This window comes from Atta colombica, unplaced genomic scaffold, assembly GCF_001594045.1.
Source record: "Atta colombica isolate Treedump-2 unplaced genomic scaffold, Acol1.0 scaffold192, whole genome shotgun sequence".
Taxonomy (NCBI): Eukaryota; Metazoa; Arthropoda; class Insecta; order Hymenoptera; family Formicidae; genus Atta; species Atta colombica.
The window spans coordinates 36,313-56,846 of record NW_017259285.1 but is presented as its reverse complement, the minus strand read 5'-3'; the positions used below and the strand labels follow the sequence as shown (position 1 = coordinate 56,846).

Below are 20,534 nucleotides of genomic sequence, written 5' to 3'. Positions count from 1 at the left end.
ATGTTAAAATATTATTAATATAAAATTCAAAGCAGTATTATATATTTTATATTAACAATGTTTAACATGATTTTGGATTTTATTAGGATATTTATGTGATCTATTAACTGTTATTACTTGCAATTGTCGGTTCTTTATAATGTTAATTATGACCTTGTAAACAGATTAAAATGTTTGTTCAATTATATGAAATATAATAAAAATATATTTAGTTTTATATTATTTCTCTTCCTGGTTTAACATTAAATTAACTTGGTTCATAGCCACGACCTCTTTTTTTAATTACTTGATTTATAAACATTTAATGGCTGTGTGCAATTGAAAATAATTTTCGGTTTATATTAGAAAAAGTAATAGGTATATACATTCATTACATCTTTTAATATAAACAGAAAATAATTTTTAATTACACAAACAACTGTTAAATTAACTTTGCTTCACACAAAATCCTATTTTTATGTACTGATTATTTTATGCATCTTTACGCTCCATCCAGATAATGAGTTCAAGTTGACAAAACGGCTAGCTTGCTCGCTGAGCAAATAATTGGTTATAAATCTAGCTTATTACTTATAGATCTAACCAATTATATTCAATCGCTCGGTAAGCATACTTAGGTGCTTTGTCATCTTGAATTCGCCCATATGGCTATGCTCCAGATCGCAGCACTCGCTGATCACGTATATCACTAGCGCTCTTTGTATAAAGAATGTAATAGCGTTTTCGGCCGATCGGGTTTGCACCGCGTGACGTGTAATGTCAACCAATAGCGAAGCATTCTCTAAAGTTGATGCAAACCAACCATCTATCTACCAATAGGAGAGCACGAAACATCATCAACTTCAACCCAGATTAATGCAAACTTGGTCGGGCCGAAATAAGGACACGAAATTAGCGCTTCTTGATAATGGGCGAGTTTAAGACAGTAAAGCAGCTAGATGCTTACCGAGCGATTGAATATGATTGGTTGGATCTATAAGTAACAACCAATTATGTTCATTTGGTCAGCGAGCAGACTAGCCGCTTTGTCAACTTGAACACGCTCAATATCAAGGACACGAAAGGAATGCGGTCGATGATAATGATGATGTATCTTAATTTGAAAAGTGGCAGTTCGGAACTTTGCGTCGCGATATCTCCGCTTGTAAGGTACATAAAGAAAAAATAAAAACACTTTCATTATATATTCCGAGCACTTGCAATCGATTGAACATACTTAGAATTTAATCGGTTTAGCCCTCATTGAGTTTATGATAATCTCGATCTGATGCAACTCGCCAGTTCGCGTAAAGAAGACACATCTATGTCTCACACCATAGCTTAGCGCCGAGATATTATCAGTGTCTCCAAATCTTTTATATATTATATTAATTATATATTAGGTATAGTAAAAAGAAATCCATTATTTTTCCATTCAATGCATTTCATGCAAAAATAATGGATTTCTTTTTACTACACCTAATATATTATGTTTTATATTATAGTTTGAGAGAGTCTCTTTCCTCGTTCAGTATATATTAGGTGTACAACTTTGCTTCCGCCGTTTTCCTATAGATGGCTTTAGCGGTAAGTGGTGGTCGAAATAAATAGATCATAGACGTCATACAATAAACTTGGGCATCTGTCAACATAACCCCATAGAAACATTAGTCGATTTGTGTCTGCATCATAAAGTTATTCTCGATTGAAAATGTCAGTTTACGAGCCAAATTCTCGTAATTTGCGGGTTTTAATTTTTTGCTTCAATATGAAGAAATCTGCGGCTGAGGCTCATCGAATGCTCTCAAATATTTATGGTAAGGTCGTTATTAGTGAAAGAACGTGTCGTGAGTGGTTTCAACGCTTCAAGAACGGATTTTGACGTCCAAGGTCATGCTCTGTATTTGGTAGGATCAGCTCGGCGTAGTGTATCATGAACTGTTAAAACTGACTGAACAATCATAGGCGATCAGTATCGAACGCAATTGATGCGTTTGAGCCGAGCATTGAAAAACAAACGGCCGCAATACAAGGAGAGACACGATAAAGTGATTTTGCAGCATGACAATGCTCGACCCCATGTTGCGAAAGTGGTCAAGCATACTTGAAAACGTTGAAATGAGAAGTCCTACCCCCCCTGCCGTATTCTCCAGACGTTGCTCCCTCTGACTATCACTTGTTTCGATCAATGGCACACGGCCTGGCTGACCAGCACTTCCGGTCTTATGAAGAAGTAAAAAATTGAATCGATTCGTGGATAGCCTCAAAAGATGACCAGTTTTTTCGACGCGGGATTCGTACGCTACCCGAAAGATGGGAGAAAGTAGTGGCCAGCGATGGACAATACTTTCATCATCATAAATGTATAACCAGTTTTTTACAATAAAGCCTCGAATTTCGGAAAAAAAACGGCGGAAGCAAAGTTGTACACCTAATAAAAAATTTAAAAAAACAATAAATAAAATAACAATTTAATGTGATATATGTCGAAAACATAATTGCAGTTATCACGTAGGCTGCGTTCCATTTCACGCATAATGTGCATGATGTATCATTTTATTGTTTGACACTTGGCAAAAGACAAAGATAAAATAATATATATTATGCGCATTATGCATGAAATGGAATGCAGCCTATATATACACTACTGTATTCAACTGTATTTAAGTATGTCTTCTCGTGTTACCTAAAATCTTAGAATATACATATTGAAAAGGCCATAGGTGAGGATTTGAGTACAAGAATTGTCGTAACTTACTTAGAGATTTAAGTTGTAGACATAAGTAACGCACAAGCTTTCACGTATGACATACATCTTATTGCCGTATCTCCAAGAGATGGCAATAAGTCATACGTGAAAGCTTGTGCGTTACTTACGTCTACAACTTAAGTATTATGACAATTCTTGTACTCAGACCCTGACTGTCAATGGCACCAACATTTAGTATTTGTCCTTGTCTGAATGCTTCATCGTAATGCGCATGTGTCGATTATGAATATCCATATGTACATACGTTCAATTTCAAAACTCGCGAAAGCATATAAAATTATTAAAAAATGAGACGTTATTATGTTATATATCTCAAAATAGCAACGAAGCAAAAATATCTCTTCATGTGTAAATATAGCCTTACTTCGTAAATAATTTTAAGCCAAGCTTTAAGGTTACGTATTGAAGTAATTTAAATTATATAAATATATAAAATATGTATGCATTTTACCTAGTCAGAAATGATAATGAAATCGATATCGAATCGATGTCAATCGATGTCGATTTACTTTCGACATCAATTCGATGTCGTTCCATTATCATTTCTGATTGGGTTAAGTGTATGGTTATCATATTAAAATAATTTAAAAATTTATTATATGTTTTGCACACAATGTTTAGATTTCCTAAAGATGTAGTTCAAAGATCTAAATGGTTAAATTTTTGTCAAATGGATGAAAGAAAAATAAACTCTGTTATTGTGCTGTGATAACTATTCTACATTTTGATAAATATTTTACATTTTTTCAAGTTCAAATTACATATCATCATGCGCAAGCGTACAGCAAACATGCATTCAGACAAGGACAGATAAATGTTGGAGACACTTTTATTACATAGGTTATATATGATATGGCTTTTCCAATATGTATGTTTTAAGCCTGAAATCCTCAAAAGTATGTTCAAGCATTAAAAAAATTGAGTGCAAAAAGTGCAAGTAAACAAGTCTATTGATCTCATGACGAATTCCATCATGTATTTCATCATGTGTTCAATGCATGTAGTACATACGCATGTACATTTAGAACTCCAGAACTTTCTAGGCTATTTTTTTAGAAACTTCTCTCTTTTAGGAACGACATTGTATGAACAGAATATATAGATATCCGATATTTGATGAAAACAAGAAGAAAAGTTTTTTAGTGTAATCTAGTGCAGTGATAAAAAACAAACCAGCTATTTCGACGACTAGAAAGATGACAGACACTTGGCGTTTGGATATTTTACCAAACGAGATGTTGCTTTCAATTTTCAATTATTGCAATGCATATGATTTGATACAACTTAGCCAAGTATGCAAGCGATTTTATAGGATCATATCAGATACAGGCTGGAATAAAAAAAGGAAATCATTTCTCGTTACGAATCAAACGTCGGAAATGTTTCGTAAAAGGTATATTGTTAGACTGTGTTTAATCTGTGTTTGAACTGAAATTTCCGAAATGTTTCTTTGAACCTAAATTTAGACTTGAACGAAGCAAATTCAATCGCACGAACGTAACAGTTCTTCAGTATGATAATTATGATAAAATAATGAGATAATCTTATTTATTGTTTTCTTTATTAAATGTGTATTTTTATTTTTGTGAGATATTGATATTTAGCTTTGTTGAATATGAATTATATTATCAATCAATTAGTAATTGCATTAAACTAATCAATAGAGATGGCACGTATTTCGGAAGTTATTCATCTGTCTAAAGTTTAGAACATCGCTGTTGCTCGCCCCTTTTTCCTATGGACCTTGGTACCAAGCAGTTGTGTTAATTACGAGGCCTTGCAGCGGCGATATTAGATAACTTTCTAGTTTCAGATAAGTCTAGAATAAGCAATCTGTCTCTATACAAACTATTAGAATTTATCTGTTTAATTGACTAAATAAAATTATTATACTGTGAAGTTTTGTTCCTCTTTTGCTATCTTGTTTATTAATTAATTAATATTGAAATCTCTTCTTAGATGAGAGATAAACTTATTTACAAGTTTTGTTCTAATTAAATGTGATTGGACTTAAATAAGAATTATGTATTCTTTTATTAAGAAACTTTATTAAGAAACTTTCAAACTTTTTACAGTTTACAAAAGAAAACTATTTTCTGATAATTATATACACACATATATATATATATATATATACACATATATATATACACATATATATATAAGAAAGAATAAAATAAAAATTAGAAAATTGTGTTATTTTTAGATGTTTTACATTATTGCAACCACATGCAGCATGGCACATATCTCAGAACTGGCATTATGGAATATATAAAAAAGAAGCTGTATTCTCATGGAAAAAAAGTATGATACCATGGCTAAAAATGACGGACAATATGCTTTGGTGGATGTTTGGGGATCTTTATGGTTTTAAGCGTCATGAGAAGACATTAAATAAATACCGATCAAGATATCATACCATAGAATCCTGTGGTCTTCACATCAACAAATTCATTATTTGGAAAAATTTCATCATATGTGGTTATATGTATGTATGTGTGTGTGTGTGTGTATGTAATCATTTTTTATTTTTGCAACATATATATAATCCTTTGCAAAAATTTTTAGGGATGGCACTGTAGTCTACTTTATGGTGAATTTCGAAGATGATTTGCGCACTGCAAAAATGATCGCACAGAAGTCAGCTTCTGTAAAATCTACTGTTAATGCCATAGATGCCTCGTTAGAAAATGTTATTGCAGGTTTGGATAATGGTACAGTAAAGGTAAGAGTTGGTGAATCTGATACAGTAATGTAGTATACGATGTAAGATTCATTTCTATTTAGATATTTAGACATCCAGAACTTTTGAATGTAAGGACTTGGGATCAAATATGCAATATGGATATAAATAAAAGAATGCTTACTGGTGATGATAAAAAGGGGGAAATCTATATAAATCTAAAAGATAAAGTGCAATCACTTTCAATTGATCCTACTGGAATAACATTTGCTGTTGGTTCGGCTGGAATAAATGACGTTCCATTACATGTAATCAATGTCGAGCGGTATGTGTAATATTGCAATATTTAATCGATCCATGAGATCTAGAATTAACGATATTTACTACAATTTTAATGCGATTGATCATACAAATAACACATATTAAATATTTTGAAAAAAAAACTAACGGAGAGATTTCAGTTACACAATGGTCGATACAATGCAGCACGAGTGGAAATACGGCGCTGGAATATTAGACATGGTATGGGATGATCCCAACACTTTACTCACTTGCGGTTATGATACATACATCCGAAAATGGGACTTGAGGTAACATCTCGATTGCTCAATCACTATTTTCAACTTTATGTAATATTAACAACTATGATTTGAGAACTGGAAGATGCGTTTGCTCATGGGTGGATCCATGCGATGCAACATTATATTGTATTGCATCCGATAATCAATACACTATGATAACAGGGACACAGTATAATTGTTTAGCTATTCTATGGGATCAGAGGAAAACTGATTTCGTTCAGGTTCTTATCAAAACTTTTAAAATGATATATGTGTTTTGTAAATTACAAATTGTTTATGATAAATATTTTTTCAATATTTTTAGATGTATTATGTAAATTCGCAAGAATCATCTCGACGCAGCCCAATCTATTCTTTACAATTTGATAGTACACATCTGTATTGCGCTACAGATAAACGCATGATCGAATTAAACTTTTCACTCCGTTCAAATCAAAAGCATGATTACAAATCATTGTTTGCATATTTAAAAAATAGGTAGATGCAGATCGATTCAAATAAAACTTTTCATGCTTAAAGAAAAGTTTAATTACAATTTGTGACAAGAAGCATAGAAGATATGAAGAGCAAAATCAAATTTTAAGAATTGAATCTTGGATATGATGTATTTCGTAAAAATAGTGCGCTTTATAAAAACAGCGATATTATTTTATTATAAACTGTAATGATACGAATTGTAATTATTATGTATTATATATAAATAATGATTGTAAATAAATATTTAGTCACAGATATTACTTTATGTTCATTAAAAAAATAGAAACTAGTCAAAGTATTGTTAAAATTTCTCGATGTAATTCTTGATATTATCGAAGATCTATACTTGAATCCGTTATGCGAGTTTTGTCACGAAGTTTCATGCGCATTTATAGAATTTTACTGTGACAAATGTTACTGTGTTGAAAAGAATCAGTCTGATGAAATAGTAAAAATAAATATGAGACAGTTCTTCCTCATGGAAGAACTGCGCTTATTTTAGAAAAATGCTTTACTTTATTAGGTTTAAAACCTTTTGCACAAATATAAAAGGATAAGAGAATAAATTTATCATATATGTATACGAGTACTTTAATATAATAAAATATAAAAAAATAAATTAAGAGAGTATGAAACTAATTTAGTGTATTGAAATCTAATAAAATCTGATTTAATAAAAAAGCATTAATATAAAAATATGTCGATTTTTTAAATGCAATTTTTCTATATTATTTATTATGCTATATATCTACAATGCATTGCAAACACGCGTTGAAACGTTTATCGCGATAATCAATTAGAAGCATTAATGATATTATTTATGCTTCTGATTGGTTGTCGCGATAAACATTTCGGTTGTTTGCAATGCATTGTGCCCTTTATGGAATCGCACCTCAGGTCTTTGATTCTGTTGATGTATTCGTTGCAGTATCTATATTTGAAACAGAAAAATAAGCCTTCCGAATAGACTGTATCCCCAACAAATGAGAATGGATTAAAATGGATTGAATTTTTTTTTATCCGAATGCGTATTTTAAATAGCGAATACTTTTTTGGATTTAATTGGATTCAATTAGATTCAATTGAATGCAATTGGATTCAAAAAACTGCATTTCCTATTCAAAATTTTGAATTGAACAGTATTCACAATTGTGTTTGTGTACACAGAAAAAGCTAATATTATTTTTAGATTGAAAGACAGAGATATGTTCCATGCAATTTCTATAAATGAATAAAAATGCATTCAGAATTGAAAAGTATTTATTTTAACATTCGTAAATCAATATTTCTGAAAATCTGAATCCATTTCAATTTATGTGTATACTTATAATTTTACTGATTTGGAATGGATCTAAGATAATTTATCTGTAATTTATGTGTGAACAATTTGCATTCGTACATTTTTTTTTTAATTACACCTTAAAGTATTAACATATAATTGAAAGTCATTCTGTAATAAACAAAGTCAATTGTATTGCAACGATTTATTATTATTATGATGATGATGCATATCAGCATATATATACACATAAAAGCAATATCATTTTTCCATACATATATATAAGATAGATAGATAACGATTATAAATATTAAAAAAAAATTTTTTTAACAATGATGGCAAAGAATTTATTAGAATAATAAGCTTTGTGTTTTGTTTAATTGTGGAGTACTTCCACTATAAAACTAATATAGCGTAAAAACTTAGTATAACAAAAATTTGAAATGTTATGAAATAAATATATTCATTAATGGCATGCTGTACACAAATATTTATAAATGCCATATTAATAAATTTTAGATGATAGAAAGAATTGGCATTTATTACGATAGCGCTTATAGCAATATTCTGTATTTCCTTCATGTATTCAAAACTTAATCTTGTTTATAAAAGAGGTATAGCTGATATCCCAAAACCAATATTAAGTATCTCATTAAGTAGCCTTCTAAGAGGATCATTTATATTCATTTTTTTTAATCACTCATCAAAGCATTGTTCGAATCATATAATTAAGAATACCACCGTGTTTGAAGTAAGTCAAGTCGACATCCGTATCAAATCGTGCAATCACTTTGAATTTTTTCCCGTTGTCCGTGTTCACAATGATCATTTCTCCGGGTTGACAATTCGTGGGGATCATAATATCGTATTGCTCATAACCCGTTAATCCCAAGGTCTCTGCATTTTCTCCAGAAAGATATTGTAGTGGAACAATGCCCATACCCACAAGATTGGACCTACAAATAAATGAATTTAAATATAGATATACTTTAAATAAAAACAATTGTAAACCAGATTTCTTTAAACAAAAATAAAAAAAACTCAATATTTTATTTAAAATTGTTTACTTTAAACATACAAGCTAACTCCTAACTTTTTAAAAGAGATGTATCTTAAAATTCAATGAAAAAAATTGATTAAAATTGATTAAAAAATAAATATAATGCTTAAAAAAAATACTTGCCTGTGTATTCTTTCATACGATTCTGCTATAACCGCTCGAATACCGAGTAAATATGGTCCTTTGGCGGCCCAATCTCTGGAAGATCCAGATCCATATTCCTTGCCAACCAGAGCGATTAAAGGTGTTTCGTCTTTCGCGTACTTCTCGGCTGCATCAAATACGTCCATCTAAATTATATATAGCCCAATTGTTATTAACACATCCGCTACCAATGTATATTTAAAAAACTGTCTATTACAAATATTATGCCTTTTTAAACATTTAAACTGATGTAAAATTTTTAACAAATTGAACAAATTTTTTTTGCTTTAAAGCAGTTTGAAACCTGGAATATGAAACAAAAGGTCTTAAGTATAAATTCGAGTTAGTTTCCGAATCACAAAATTTGCACATGATATAAAGATGTTGTAAAACTTTAAATGCATTTTTCTTGAAATCTTGTTTTTCAAAACGATGTCGAAGATTTCTCTCTTTCAGGATGTACTCATCGGATTGACTTAAATTTTTGGTTTTTTATTATTCTTATAGTATTCTCTAAGCATTGGTCGACGATTTTTACATCATTATTATTTTGCAACATCATTATTATTTTGCAAGATACTAATAAATTAATTAACAATATTTGTGCCAAAAGTCAAACCGAAAGTTAAAAAAAATTTTTTCAGTCAAATTTTAATAAAGTTTAAATAAGCTCGGTCAAGGATTAGAGAATACAAAACAACACTTCAGTAATATTTTTTTCCAAGTATAAATAATAAGGAGCATACAGCCACAACGACAGATGTTAAAACGAAAATAATATATTTATTATTATTATATAAGAAACATAGACGCTTCGATCAAGATTCGATTATCTTCAGTACATAAAGATGATAATAAAGAATTACAAACAAGTTTATTAATTAAGAACGAAAAAAAAAATTTTAATTTATTAAAATTTTATTAAAAAGCGTTTTTCTTTTCCTTAATTTTTAAATAAAATCTAGAAATTTCGTATTCTCACACGAAGTCATGAAGTTCTTTGCTTCCATAAAAAAGGAATCATAAACGGAATAGATTAGTCGCCAGATATTACATCAATATAAATTTTTTTTTCTTTTTTTTTCAATATATATTTTTATTGGTAAACTTCATTCTCTGGACTTTATCTTACTCGATTAATGCGTACTACAAGCGATTGGAAGGAAAAAAAATTGTTACTATCTTATTGACTTGCGATAATTTTTTTAATATTATGCACTTCTTTCTTTGTCATCTTGATTCTGTATTAACATTTCTTTGACAAACGATTTTGAAAAATTACCTACTTTTACGGTTGATCGGTCTAACCCCTTAATGTATTTAAATCATATATATTTAAAAAATATATATTTAAAAAATGCAAAATTTATTTATCTGTGACAAGGATTAAAACGGATTATAATATTAAATAAATATTAAATATTTAAAACTGTATGCAGTGAGAAATGAAACTAGAACGAGAAAGCACATTAATACCTCTTCATTTGTTGGAATGTAGATCGTTCGTGGTCCCGCTTTACCAATAAATTTATTCAGCAGACGAATGTTAGCGAATGTACCCCGCGCCATCACGGCATCGTTTCCTCTACGCGAACCGTAAGAATTGAAATCTTTTGGCGTCAAGCTAGGAATGAAAATAATTATTAAAAATTTAGCCAGTTTGCATTCGTTGTCTCCATTATTTCATTGATATCAAACTCACCCTCGATTAGCTAGATATCTCGCCGCTGCTGAATTACGCGCAATACTGCCTGCTGGGCTAATATGATCGGTTGTAACAGAATCTCCAAGATTTACGAGCACTCGCGCTCTTGTAATCGATTGGATTGGAGATGGCTCCTGTAAAATCATTTTTCATTTTTTTACAAATACTGGATGAGTTTTTGAATCAAAGATTGCAAAATATCTGGAAAAATAAGCATTGTACGAAAAAAATGTCTCAAATAAATCCTCAATTCTATCCCACAAAACCGCCTCTCGCTCTTCCTTGGGTGTGGGGCTGAGAGTAACTTTGAAATCTTAAATAAGAACCTCTACTTTTTATTGTAGATTCGGATTCTACGTCAAAAACAATTTTGTCTAAATCTTTTTTTTCGATTCCGATTATAATTTCTGTCGCGTCCACGTCATTAATCCTGGTAAAACTAAGAATAGATAACAATCGTAAACATCTATGATAATTCGAAAAATATGTTTTAGACAAAAATTGCTTTCTTCACGGTAGCATCAAAACAAAACATGAAGAGGGGAAAGGGATTAATTTTTGCGGGATAGAATTGCTTCCTCAAAAATATTGAGGGTTTATTTGAAACATTTTTTCGTACAATGCTTATTTTTCCAGATATTTTGCAGTTTCTGATTAAAACTCACCCAGTATAAAAATTTTACAATAAAAAAGCAAATTATTCTTCAGCACATAAATATCTTTAAAAATAATTTAAAAATTTTAACCTGACTGCTATTATTAGCACAGCTCAGATAGTTTTTCTATATTAATATCTAAAATTCTAAATATGTAACATAACTTTTAAGAAGTGAAAGTTAATGTTAAGATAAAAAAATTAAATTTAAATTCTTTTCGTATTCCATAAAAATTTCAATATCAAGCATTTATAATTTACAATAAAATTATATATCTAATTACCTTCTGCAAGTTATCGAAATAGGGTGGATTTTTAATGTATGTAGAATCAATGTCCCATGGGTATAACTTGCCCTCAGGTGCTACCAAGCTTGCCCAATTGTCGCTACCATGTTCGATTTTACCGTAGACTTCTTTGAACATGGCTGGGATGACATACTTCTGTTCAACAGCTTGAATTTCTGATCTGGTTGGCCAAATATCTTGTAAAAATATTGGAGAACCATCGGCTTTGCGACCTTGTATAAATAACAGAAATGCATAAAAATTATGCATATGCAGTATGCATTTCTTATAAAGAGTATATATAAATCTAAAAAAGCGAAGATGATTTTATATCTTACCCAGTGGTTGTTTCTCAAAGTCGAAGTCTACAGTGCCAACAATGGCATAGGCTATTACTAGGAGTGGAGACGCTAAATAATTCGCCCGGGTATTCGGATGGATTCTGCCTTCAAAGTTTCTGTTGCCTGACAGAACTCCACAGCAAATGAGTTCATTCTATAAGGTATTTAACGCTGTTTTATATGCAGAGATAATGCTTATAAAAAAGAAATTATTTAATTTCATAATTAATGGATATGGATGACAAGCTTTGCGAAGTTTAATAGTTTTTTTTAATGATTTTTAAACGCAATTTTATTCAATTTATAATTGTCAACAATTTATAGAATTATTTTTACCTTTTAGCAAGAATTGAAAAAATGACAAATAGAATTTAAATACAGCAAATTATTCTACCTTTTCAATAGTTTCGACTATAACATCAGGAAGCGGGCCGCTGTTTCCAATACAAGTCATACAACCGTAACCAATGATATCGAAACCTAACTTGGTTAGATATGGAATCACACCACTTTCCTGGAGATAATAAGTAACAACTCCAGAGCCAGGTGACAATGATGTTTTTATATATGGCTCAACACTCAAGCCAGCCTCCACTGCCTTTTTAGCAAGAAGACCTGTATTATATTATATTAAAGTAGCAAATTTTATATTCTAATTCATATCCTTCTCTAGAATTACAATTTATATTCTTTCATAATTAAATAGTTAATAAAATTTTAATGATAAAAAATTAAACATTTATTAGTTTTCTTACTTTTTATTTATACAACAATGTTTCTTATCATTCTAATCTAAATTTCAAAGGATGAAACAAATTTCTTTAAATAGACAAAATGTTTTAGCTAATAATGACTATCCTAATAATAATTTAAAATTTCTATTTTCTAATTTCATTTTTAATTATATTCGAGATTTAAAATCTGTGCTTTTAAAATCTAAAAATCCATATTACACTAACAAATGCTGATAATTTTAGATAGATATTTAAAATTGCGTTAACAGATTGATTTCACGTTTTTCAAATTTTCAATAAATCATTTGCATTAATATAATAAATTATAAAATATTAAATTATATTATGTATAGCTGTAATAAATTTTTCTGATAAAATTCATAACACACCTGCTCCAAGCATAACGCTAGGATTGCTAGTATTCGTACAACTGGTAATAGCTGCAATTATTACAGAACCATGTTTCAATTCATACTCTTTTCCTTCATAATTGAACTTCCCCACGGAATCCACCTTCGTAGGAGTCAAACCATAACCTTTGAAGCCTACCTATAATAAAAAATTGTCATTATATTATACATTTTTGTTTGTAAGAATTTTGTTTATATAATTAAATGTACAATGAAAATAACTCTTTTCATGGTAATAAAAAATACTCAATTTTTTAAATAATTTCTAATAAAAAGATTCATTTAGCAATTAATGCTGATTAAATTTAAATGTAAAAGAATATGCTTTGAAAAGAAAAGGTTAAATTTTGGTCTCAATTTAACATATATTATAAGCTTTTGATGTATATGAAAAAACTGAATTGAATTTTAATTATGATTGAGTTAAACCACAAATTCAAATATTATAGATAAATATAAAGTTTAAAAATCATATATCATTTAATATTCTGTTCTTTATTCGTATATTTTTAAACGTCTTTTAAAAGTAAAAAATATAATAATCCTTCAGGAAAATATCCCTTCAGAGAAGCTACGATAAAAGTCGCAAATAATTACAAGTTAAAAATTATACGCTATAAATAATACTTTTTTTACGTGATTTATTATTCCAAGCCATTATTTACTGTTTCATAAATTTGGCAGATTTGATGCGTCGAGTAGCATGACAGAATTCATTGCCCGATACACAATTTGCTGAAGAAGCAATACGAACTCGCAAAGCAAGATCTTTAAGCAATCAGGAGGTCTATGACCTCGTGCTTACTTCATGCGTGCACAATCCAATGACGAACCAGCAATGGCAAGTATTTTTAAACAAAAAACTGATAAACAAGTCATTTAATATTAAAGAAAAATAAGTCAATCAGATTATTTTTAACTAATTGTAAGTGCGATAATAAAGATACAAAACTAAGAAATGTCTATAATAATATAAAGATTCATCATATTTATTTTAAATCATAGCAATTATGAAAATAATATATTTGTTCGTACCTTTATGGGTATTGTTTAGTATTATTTATATTTTGTAGAAATATTTCAATAATACTTGATATATTAATCGCGACCAAAATGTGCTGAACAGAAAATACAAATACTTCTTTTAACATCTTGTTCATTAAATAAAAATGAGACATAATCAACTGTTAGTTTAGTATAACGTTAATTAAATCAAAGGTCTTTTAAACAAAATTTTCCATTGTTTTCCGTAAACATATCCCTTTCCAAATCTTAGGCACTGTGCCTTGATAGGAAATCTGAGCTCTTTCTATATATCAGCATGCACGACAAACGATGGCTCATTTGCAATGAAATGTGTGAGCTTTGCAAAACGAATGTAGTAGGATGTTGTATCAGCAATTTCAGTGCGAGCTCTGAATACGTCTTTCAGAACTTATGCGAAGTGTGACCAAAGACTTTTGTCTTCTCCGACGAGGCGGACGGATCGATCGATCAATGGTATGTGCGTACGAATTATTTCTTTCTTCATAAATTATCAAGTGCCATACACGCATTCTCCTATATTTTAAAGAATGAGAGTCATGTATTTAAGACCTATATCATAAAAAATTTCAAGCAATTTTACACGTGCAATTGTTCTTATATATAGAGAATATAGAAAGATTTTTCTGATGTATAATAATCGGAAGTTTTTAAAATAAGACAAACGTAACTTGTATTCTTCAATTAATTAAAACACTAATGCAAACAACTGAACAATAATTTAATATTATTATATTTTTATATTAGATATAAATATATATAATAATTAGATTATATTTTTATATAAAGACTCTATCATAAAAAATATTAAAATTATCAGTTTGTAACATTTCTTAAATTTAATATGATTCAAAATTCTCATTACAGGAGTATTGATTTTAAATTGAAAAAAATTTACTACATATTATAATTTGATTTTGTTTAATCTAAAATTTTTGAGTTTATACCAATATATATCCATTAAAGTATATAAGTATACATATTTTATCTATCTTCGATATTAACTTCAATCGGAATTGAATTTCACGCGGAAGAAGCGTTAACTTTATGATTCAGTGGATGAATTTCTTCGACAGATGTCCTTGTGCCTGTCATAGGCCAGGTAACGCGATGCCAATGTTGAACATTTCGAATAGAAATCGATCGACACGTTCTTAAACACGTATTGTTTCCGTTCGTTGAGCGATCATTCGCTGTAGTTTGCCTATCGGATTAAGACCGCGGCTTTCTCGATATGACCACGAGTTAAATATCATATTCACGTAATAAATATTTTTTTACATTTCTGTGTGTGCTTTTCGTATGTTCATTGAAAATTTCTGCAGTGCTACGAAAACAGATTCAATAGTAATTCAGTATGCACTATTGTAAAAGTAATGAAACATAATTTTTAGTTTCTTATGAATTATTCTTAGTTAAAAACTTGATGTTAAAAACTGTGATAAGGCTGAACCCAATAGAAGTTCAGAAGTAGGTCAAAAATAGGGAAGAAAGTTTTTATAAAAGATCCGCCGACAAGAGTTAGTAATTGTGAAAATCCATTTACTGTTGTGAACGAGTGAGCTCGGATATTATCGAATTTTTTGCTAGTGTGATTTTCATCTATAACTTGTGAAAATATCGTAGTTTGTTAGCATTGTGTTCTACGATTCCAAAGATGAAAAAATTTTGACGATCGTTGGAAACATTACCAACAAATAATTATCGTGAGTATTCAATTATGCATATATAATTTTGGACTACCTGTCCAAAGTTTCATCGTGAATAGGACACAGCTTTGAGTATTTGAAAAAATACTCCAATAGGTGAAATCGTTCTCAATTTTTCTGAAATAATCTGAAATACTTCTGAAATAGCTGAATTTTCCTTAATTTCTTTTCAATAATTGAAAGAGAAAAATTTTTATATTTAGAAAAGAAATTGTACAGAATTCATGGATTGATATCAGCGTTGTGTAAGAGGATTATACTATTGGATGCGATCGTAGCCGGTAAAGTTGTAATGGAAACTTCACCGGGTGATGATTGCATCCAATATCAAATCCCTGTACATCTAACGTTTACAGCTATATGCATATCGCTCTGTTAAGTATTGTTGTTAGGGTCGAGTATGTGACTGGTACACAAATAAGAAAAAAAATTTGTGACTAGATCATATATTCGTCTTTAATGGCAAAAAATATCACCTGAAGATTCAGTTCACATCTCGTTCATTTATCTTTGGTGATCTAACTATATGTTGTATCGAAATATCATAAAGCTAGATCAGCAAAGGAAAGATGCTCGAGACATAGCAACACGGGATATTGTCGGCGATCACATATCAACGATACAGACACATTTTTTGCAGGAGTAATTTAATGTTAGTATTACTAATGCATGTGAAATAGTATATATTTAATAGTATAAAAGATATCCCAAAATTTGCGCATTCAGAATACAGGATATGATATTTTATGCTAAAACAATTTTTTCCTTTTGCAAAATTACGTTTGACAAGTAGTTTTTGCAGAAGAGCAAGTTGAAATTACCAAATAAGCACAAAAATTATTTATCGGACGCAATTTTGCTAAAGGAAAAAGTTGTTTGTTTTAATATAAAATATGTTCTATACTCCAAATGTGCGAATTTTGAGACACCCTGTATATTTTTCGAGCTTGTTTTACCACGGCATTAGTATTTCAGAATTTTTATATCAGAATTTTTCTTCATTATAAACTGATATATAAAAATTGCTGGAGTCTTCTAAAAAAAAATGAGTGCCTTTGATTATATTAAATTCACATATATTGTAGATTGTCATGAAAGCAAATAACTTTTAGTCACAGAGTTCAAAGGGACTTTTATTGTGATATGTTAATACAAGCTAATCATATCACAGTATAAGTTACCTAGTTCTCTGTCGATTATTTTCATTTTTTGATCGTATATTTTTTTCTAGCAAGAGAGTACCACGCAAGCTTTTTAGAAAAAAAAAAATAGGATCAAATTCATTTTAGCGCTAGCTGGCAAAACAAAGGTACAGCATGAGATGGATATAATCCAGTTTGATTTACATTTTACAGTCACTGGGTAATATTCGTCCCTTGTATGTACTAAATAATCATCTTTCTCGCTCATATTAGCATTCTAGATTTATCATATTGTTACAATTACTCGAAGTGTACGTATTGTCGATACAATTAATATTATTATTTATCTTATTAAGTAACAAAATATGAACTGCAGCAGATGAAATAGATTTGCTTGTGAGTACAATCTATTTCATACGGAAATGTTTAAGAGTCACCAACCTTGTTTACGAGGCAATTTCTGAAGTCTATTTGCATGTCAGATACTGAAACTCTATCATGAGGTCTTTTAGGTCCGCTGACACTTGAGACTACAGTGCTCAAATCCAAAGTGACTACTTCGGAAAAGATTGGATCTTGGCTCGAGTCATCATAATTCCTTAACATGCGTACGTTTTCAAGATATTTCTCAATCCTTTCAATGTGTTCCTCAGATCGACCTAGATAATATAGAAAAATATATTTATATATTACATAAAATATTATATCAAAAGCCATCATATCATAAAAGATATTTATAAAAAATAAATAATTACTGATAGAGAAAATTTTACCTGTTTGCTTGAGATATACTAAACTTTGTTGATCCACTGCGAAAAAGCCTATGGTTGCACCATATTCCGGGCACATATTAGAAATGGTAGCACGATCCGCGATACTTAGCTGCGTTACGCCTGGTCCAAAAAATTCGACAAATTTTCCAACCACTCCGACTTGTCGAAGATTCTGCAAAATATTATAAGTTTATAAGATTATATAACTGACTTATTAATATTACTTATATATAAAATATATAGTATATTCCATTATATATAAACTTTATTTATTAAGAAATAAGTAAAATTCTATTTATAAAAACATATAAAACATTTAATATTACAGTAAAAATCTCTCTAAAAAGCTTCTATATTTTTACAAAGCTTGCCCGGAAAATTCTTACCTTTGTAATAGTTAAAACAAGATCAGTAGATGTGGCATATTGATTCAATACACCTTCTAATTTATATCCTACAACTTGTGGTATTAACATAGAAATTGCTTGACCAAGCATAACAGCTTCTGCTTCAATACCTCCAACTCCCCATCCAAGTACACCCAGACCATTGACCATGGTAGTATGAGAATCAGTACCAACTACACTGTCAGGATATAGAAAATTGTTGGAGTCAAATACCACTCTTGCCAAGTATTCTAAATTCACTTGATGCACGATACCGCTTCCGGGAGGAACAATTAACATATTTTTAAATGCCTTTGCACCCCATTTAAGAAACATGAAGCGTTCTTTATTTCTCTCAAATTCGAGTTCTTCATTTTTTTTTATGGCATCATTGCTGAAACATGCATAGTAATAATAGATTTATATAAACCATTATAGGCAATATAACACAAAAATAAAAAAAGATTCTTGGATTTTTCTTATTTGTATCTCTTCTCACAATATTATTAAACATATTACATAAAACTTTTTCTTTTCTTGTAACATTTCAGCAATATTAGAGCTTCCAGATTATTTTTTTATTAGCTTATGATAACCTTTAATCCTCTCCATTATTTAAAAAAATCAAAATACACTTGATAAAGCATACTTGATGAACCATACCTTCTAATAAAGCATACCTTCTAATAAAATCAGCCTGTATTGAATGATCGATTACAAGGTCTGATGGACAAACTGGATTAATTTTATTAGGATTGCCACCGAGTTTCTTTACAGCATCTCTCATCGCTGCAAAATCCACAACTGCCGGTACTCCAGTAAAATCCTGTTTGTAATTGAATAAACAGCAAGAAATATATTTTTTGCACATGACTAAACTCAATAAAATATGGAATTTTGGAGATACTTTTTTACCTGTAATATAACTCTCGCAGGCTTAAAGGCCACTTCGACTCCATCTTGTTGAAGGGATTGATTATTTTCCCAATCCAAAATTTTCTCAACATCTAGTTTTGTTACTTGGAAATTGTCGCAATTACGGATGGCACTTTCCAAGAGAACTCGGATAGAAAATGGTAATCTGTCTGTAAGGCCAATACATATAATATTTATTCATTAGATGTGAAATAAGACAAAAACTTACCATATTTTGGGTCTAAATTGCCAATATCATAATACTGGTAATCTTTCAATCCAATTTTAATGGATTTTAATAGACTCTTGTAAGGATTTGTTTCTGAAATAAAATTATATAGTTTATTTTATTATAAGTTAAAAAATGTATGACACAAAATATATTATTTTTATATTTTTATTATAATACTGTTAAAAAATTATAAAATTTAATAGCATAGAAAGCAAAATAAAATTCCAATTTAATTTCTATTAATATATTTTCTTTCCCTTTAAATTTAATTAATGTATTCCCAATAATAAAAATATATAAATAAACATTTAGAAAACTACAGTTGCATCTTCAAAATTTAAAATTTGTCTTTCTTTACATATTGCAACTTTGAACATTAATTAAAATATCTGCCTAAATTTGTGTTACAGTGAATATATATAAGAAATTATAATATTTTATGGCACTCTTCGCGTTTATATTAATACATAACTCTATAAAAATAAGTATTTTTTAAATTCTAAATATTTTATTTTTTTATATGTTGCAACTTTTATCCTCACGTAAAACACCCATGAATTTTAATTCCTTTAAGTTCGAATATTATTATGAAATATGCGAATTAATATTTTTCACTGGAATAAATTGATCTAATGCAATAAGTTAACGATAATAAATTCGTTGTCTTCACTTGTTTACATTTCATTTTTTTAACAAAATAATACCAACAAACAAGTACACATCTTTCCACTTACCAGCCATGATTGTCACTGAACAAGTCACGTCGGCCCTATTGCACGATATGTATATAGCGCTTATACGGCTTATACCGAATGTCCCAGAAATAATGATATTCGCAATATACGATTTCCTTAACAATTTTTCGTCAACACAATCACCGCACGTTGCGCAAACGCGAAGCGATTCTGTAAATGAATTATTTTTCTTTTCAAATCGAAATCAGGCACTAAAAGCGCGAAAACATAAAAAAAAAAGAACGAAATGAAATGAAAGTTTCATCAGGTTGTGTAATGTAACACCTCTCACAAGTTAATTCGCATAATTCTCTCAATTACGACGGAGAGGAAGGGCAAAGTTCAGTTACCGTGTAATGAGATCATTAAGCGACACTAGGTACATTGATCACGTGGTACGTACATGTGCGTACGTGTATATGGCGCGATATATCGCGAGACGCGAATATCGCGATCTGTCATGTCACACCGTCAACTGTCACATCAGCAAACTG

The 20,534-nt window shown here is 29.9% G+C and overlaps 2 protein-coding genes across 4 annotated transcripts; one reads left to right on the top strand and one right to left on the bottom strand.

The window, feature by feature from the left end:
- Positions 1-1,096: 1,096 nt before the first annotated feature.
- LOC108686825 (F-box/WD repeat-containing protein 4) lies at positions 1,097-6,747 on the top strand. Of its 2 annotated transcripts, none has more exons than XM_018192308.1 (8): positions 1,097-1,149; positions 3,823-4,142; positions 4,956-5,237; positions 5,318-5,474; positions 5,537-5,757; positions 5,894-6,022; positions 6,087-6,234; positions 6,318-6,747. In XM_018192308.1, the coding sequence occupies exons 2-8, from the start codon at positions 3,946-3,948 to the stop codon at positions 6,492-6,494; spliced, it is 1,311 nt and encodes a 436-aa protein (XP_018047797.1). In that variant the 5' UTR covers positions 1,097-1,149; positions 3,823-3,945; the 3' UTR covers positions 6,495-6,747. The 2 variants fall into 2 exon arrangements, with proteins under 2 accessions (XP_018047797.1, XP_018047796.1); XM_018192307.1 differs by lacking the exon at positions 1,097-1,149 and adding an exon at positions 3,557-3,645.
- Positions 6,748-8,246: 1,499 nt separating this feature from the next.
- Positions 8,247-20,510, bottom strand: LOC108686827 (cytoplasmic aconitate hydratase-like). Of its 2 annotated transcripts, none has more exons than XM_018192311.1 (16): positions 20,454-20,510; positions 20,041-20,211; positions 19,304-19,396; positions 19,075-19,244; positions 18,840-18,985; positions 18,160-18,553; positions 17,774-17,945; positions 17,442-17,659; positions 13,085-13,244; positions 12,356-12,576; positions 11,959-12,115; positions 11,618-11,853; positions 10,676-10,812; positions 10,450-10,597; positions 8,953-9,119; positions 8,247-8,725 (listed from the first exon to the last, which is right to left on the bottom strand). In XM_018192311.1, exons 1-16 carry the CDS (start codon positions 20,500-20,502, stop codon positions 8,473-8,475), a joined length of 2,892 nt encoding a protein of 963 aa, XP_018047800.1. In that variant the 5' UTR covers positions 20,503-20,510; the 3' UTR covers positions 8,247-8,472. The 2 variants fall into 2 exon arrangements, with proteins under 2 accessions (XP_018047800.1, XP_018047801.1); XM_018192312.1 differs by having other exon boundaries at positions 20,391-20,473.
- Positions 20,511-20,534: the final 24 nt, after the last annotated feature.

Coding starts and splice junctions, on each gene's coding strand:
- LOC108686827 (XM_018192311.1), bottom strand. CDS start 20,502: ATGACAGATCGCGATATTCGCGTCTCGCGATATATCGCGCCATATACA. Junction 11,854..11,958: donor CTTTGAGAAACAACCACTGG/GTAAGATATAAA, acceptor TATTTATACAAG/GTCGCAAAGCCGATGGTTCT. Junction 8,726..8,952: donor TCGTATGAAAGAATACACAG/GCAAGTATTTTT, acceptor ATTTATTTGTAG/GTCCAATCTTGTGGGTATGG.
- LOC108686825 (XM_018192308.1), top strand. CDS start 3,946: ATGACAGACACTTGGCGTTTGGATATTTTACCAAACGAGATGTTGCTT. Junction 5,475..5,536: donor TGGATAATGGTACAGTAAAG/GTAAGAGTTGGT, acceptor ATTTCTATTTAG/ATATTTAGACATCCAGAACT. Junction 5,758..5,893: donor CATGTAATCAATGTCGAGCG/GTATGTGTAATA, acceptor GAGAGATTTCAG/TTACACAATGGTCGATACAA.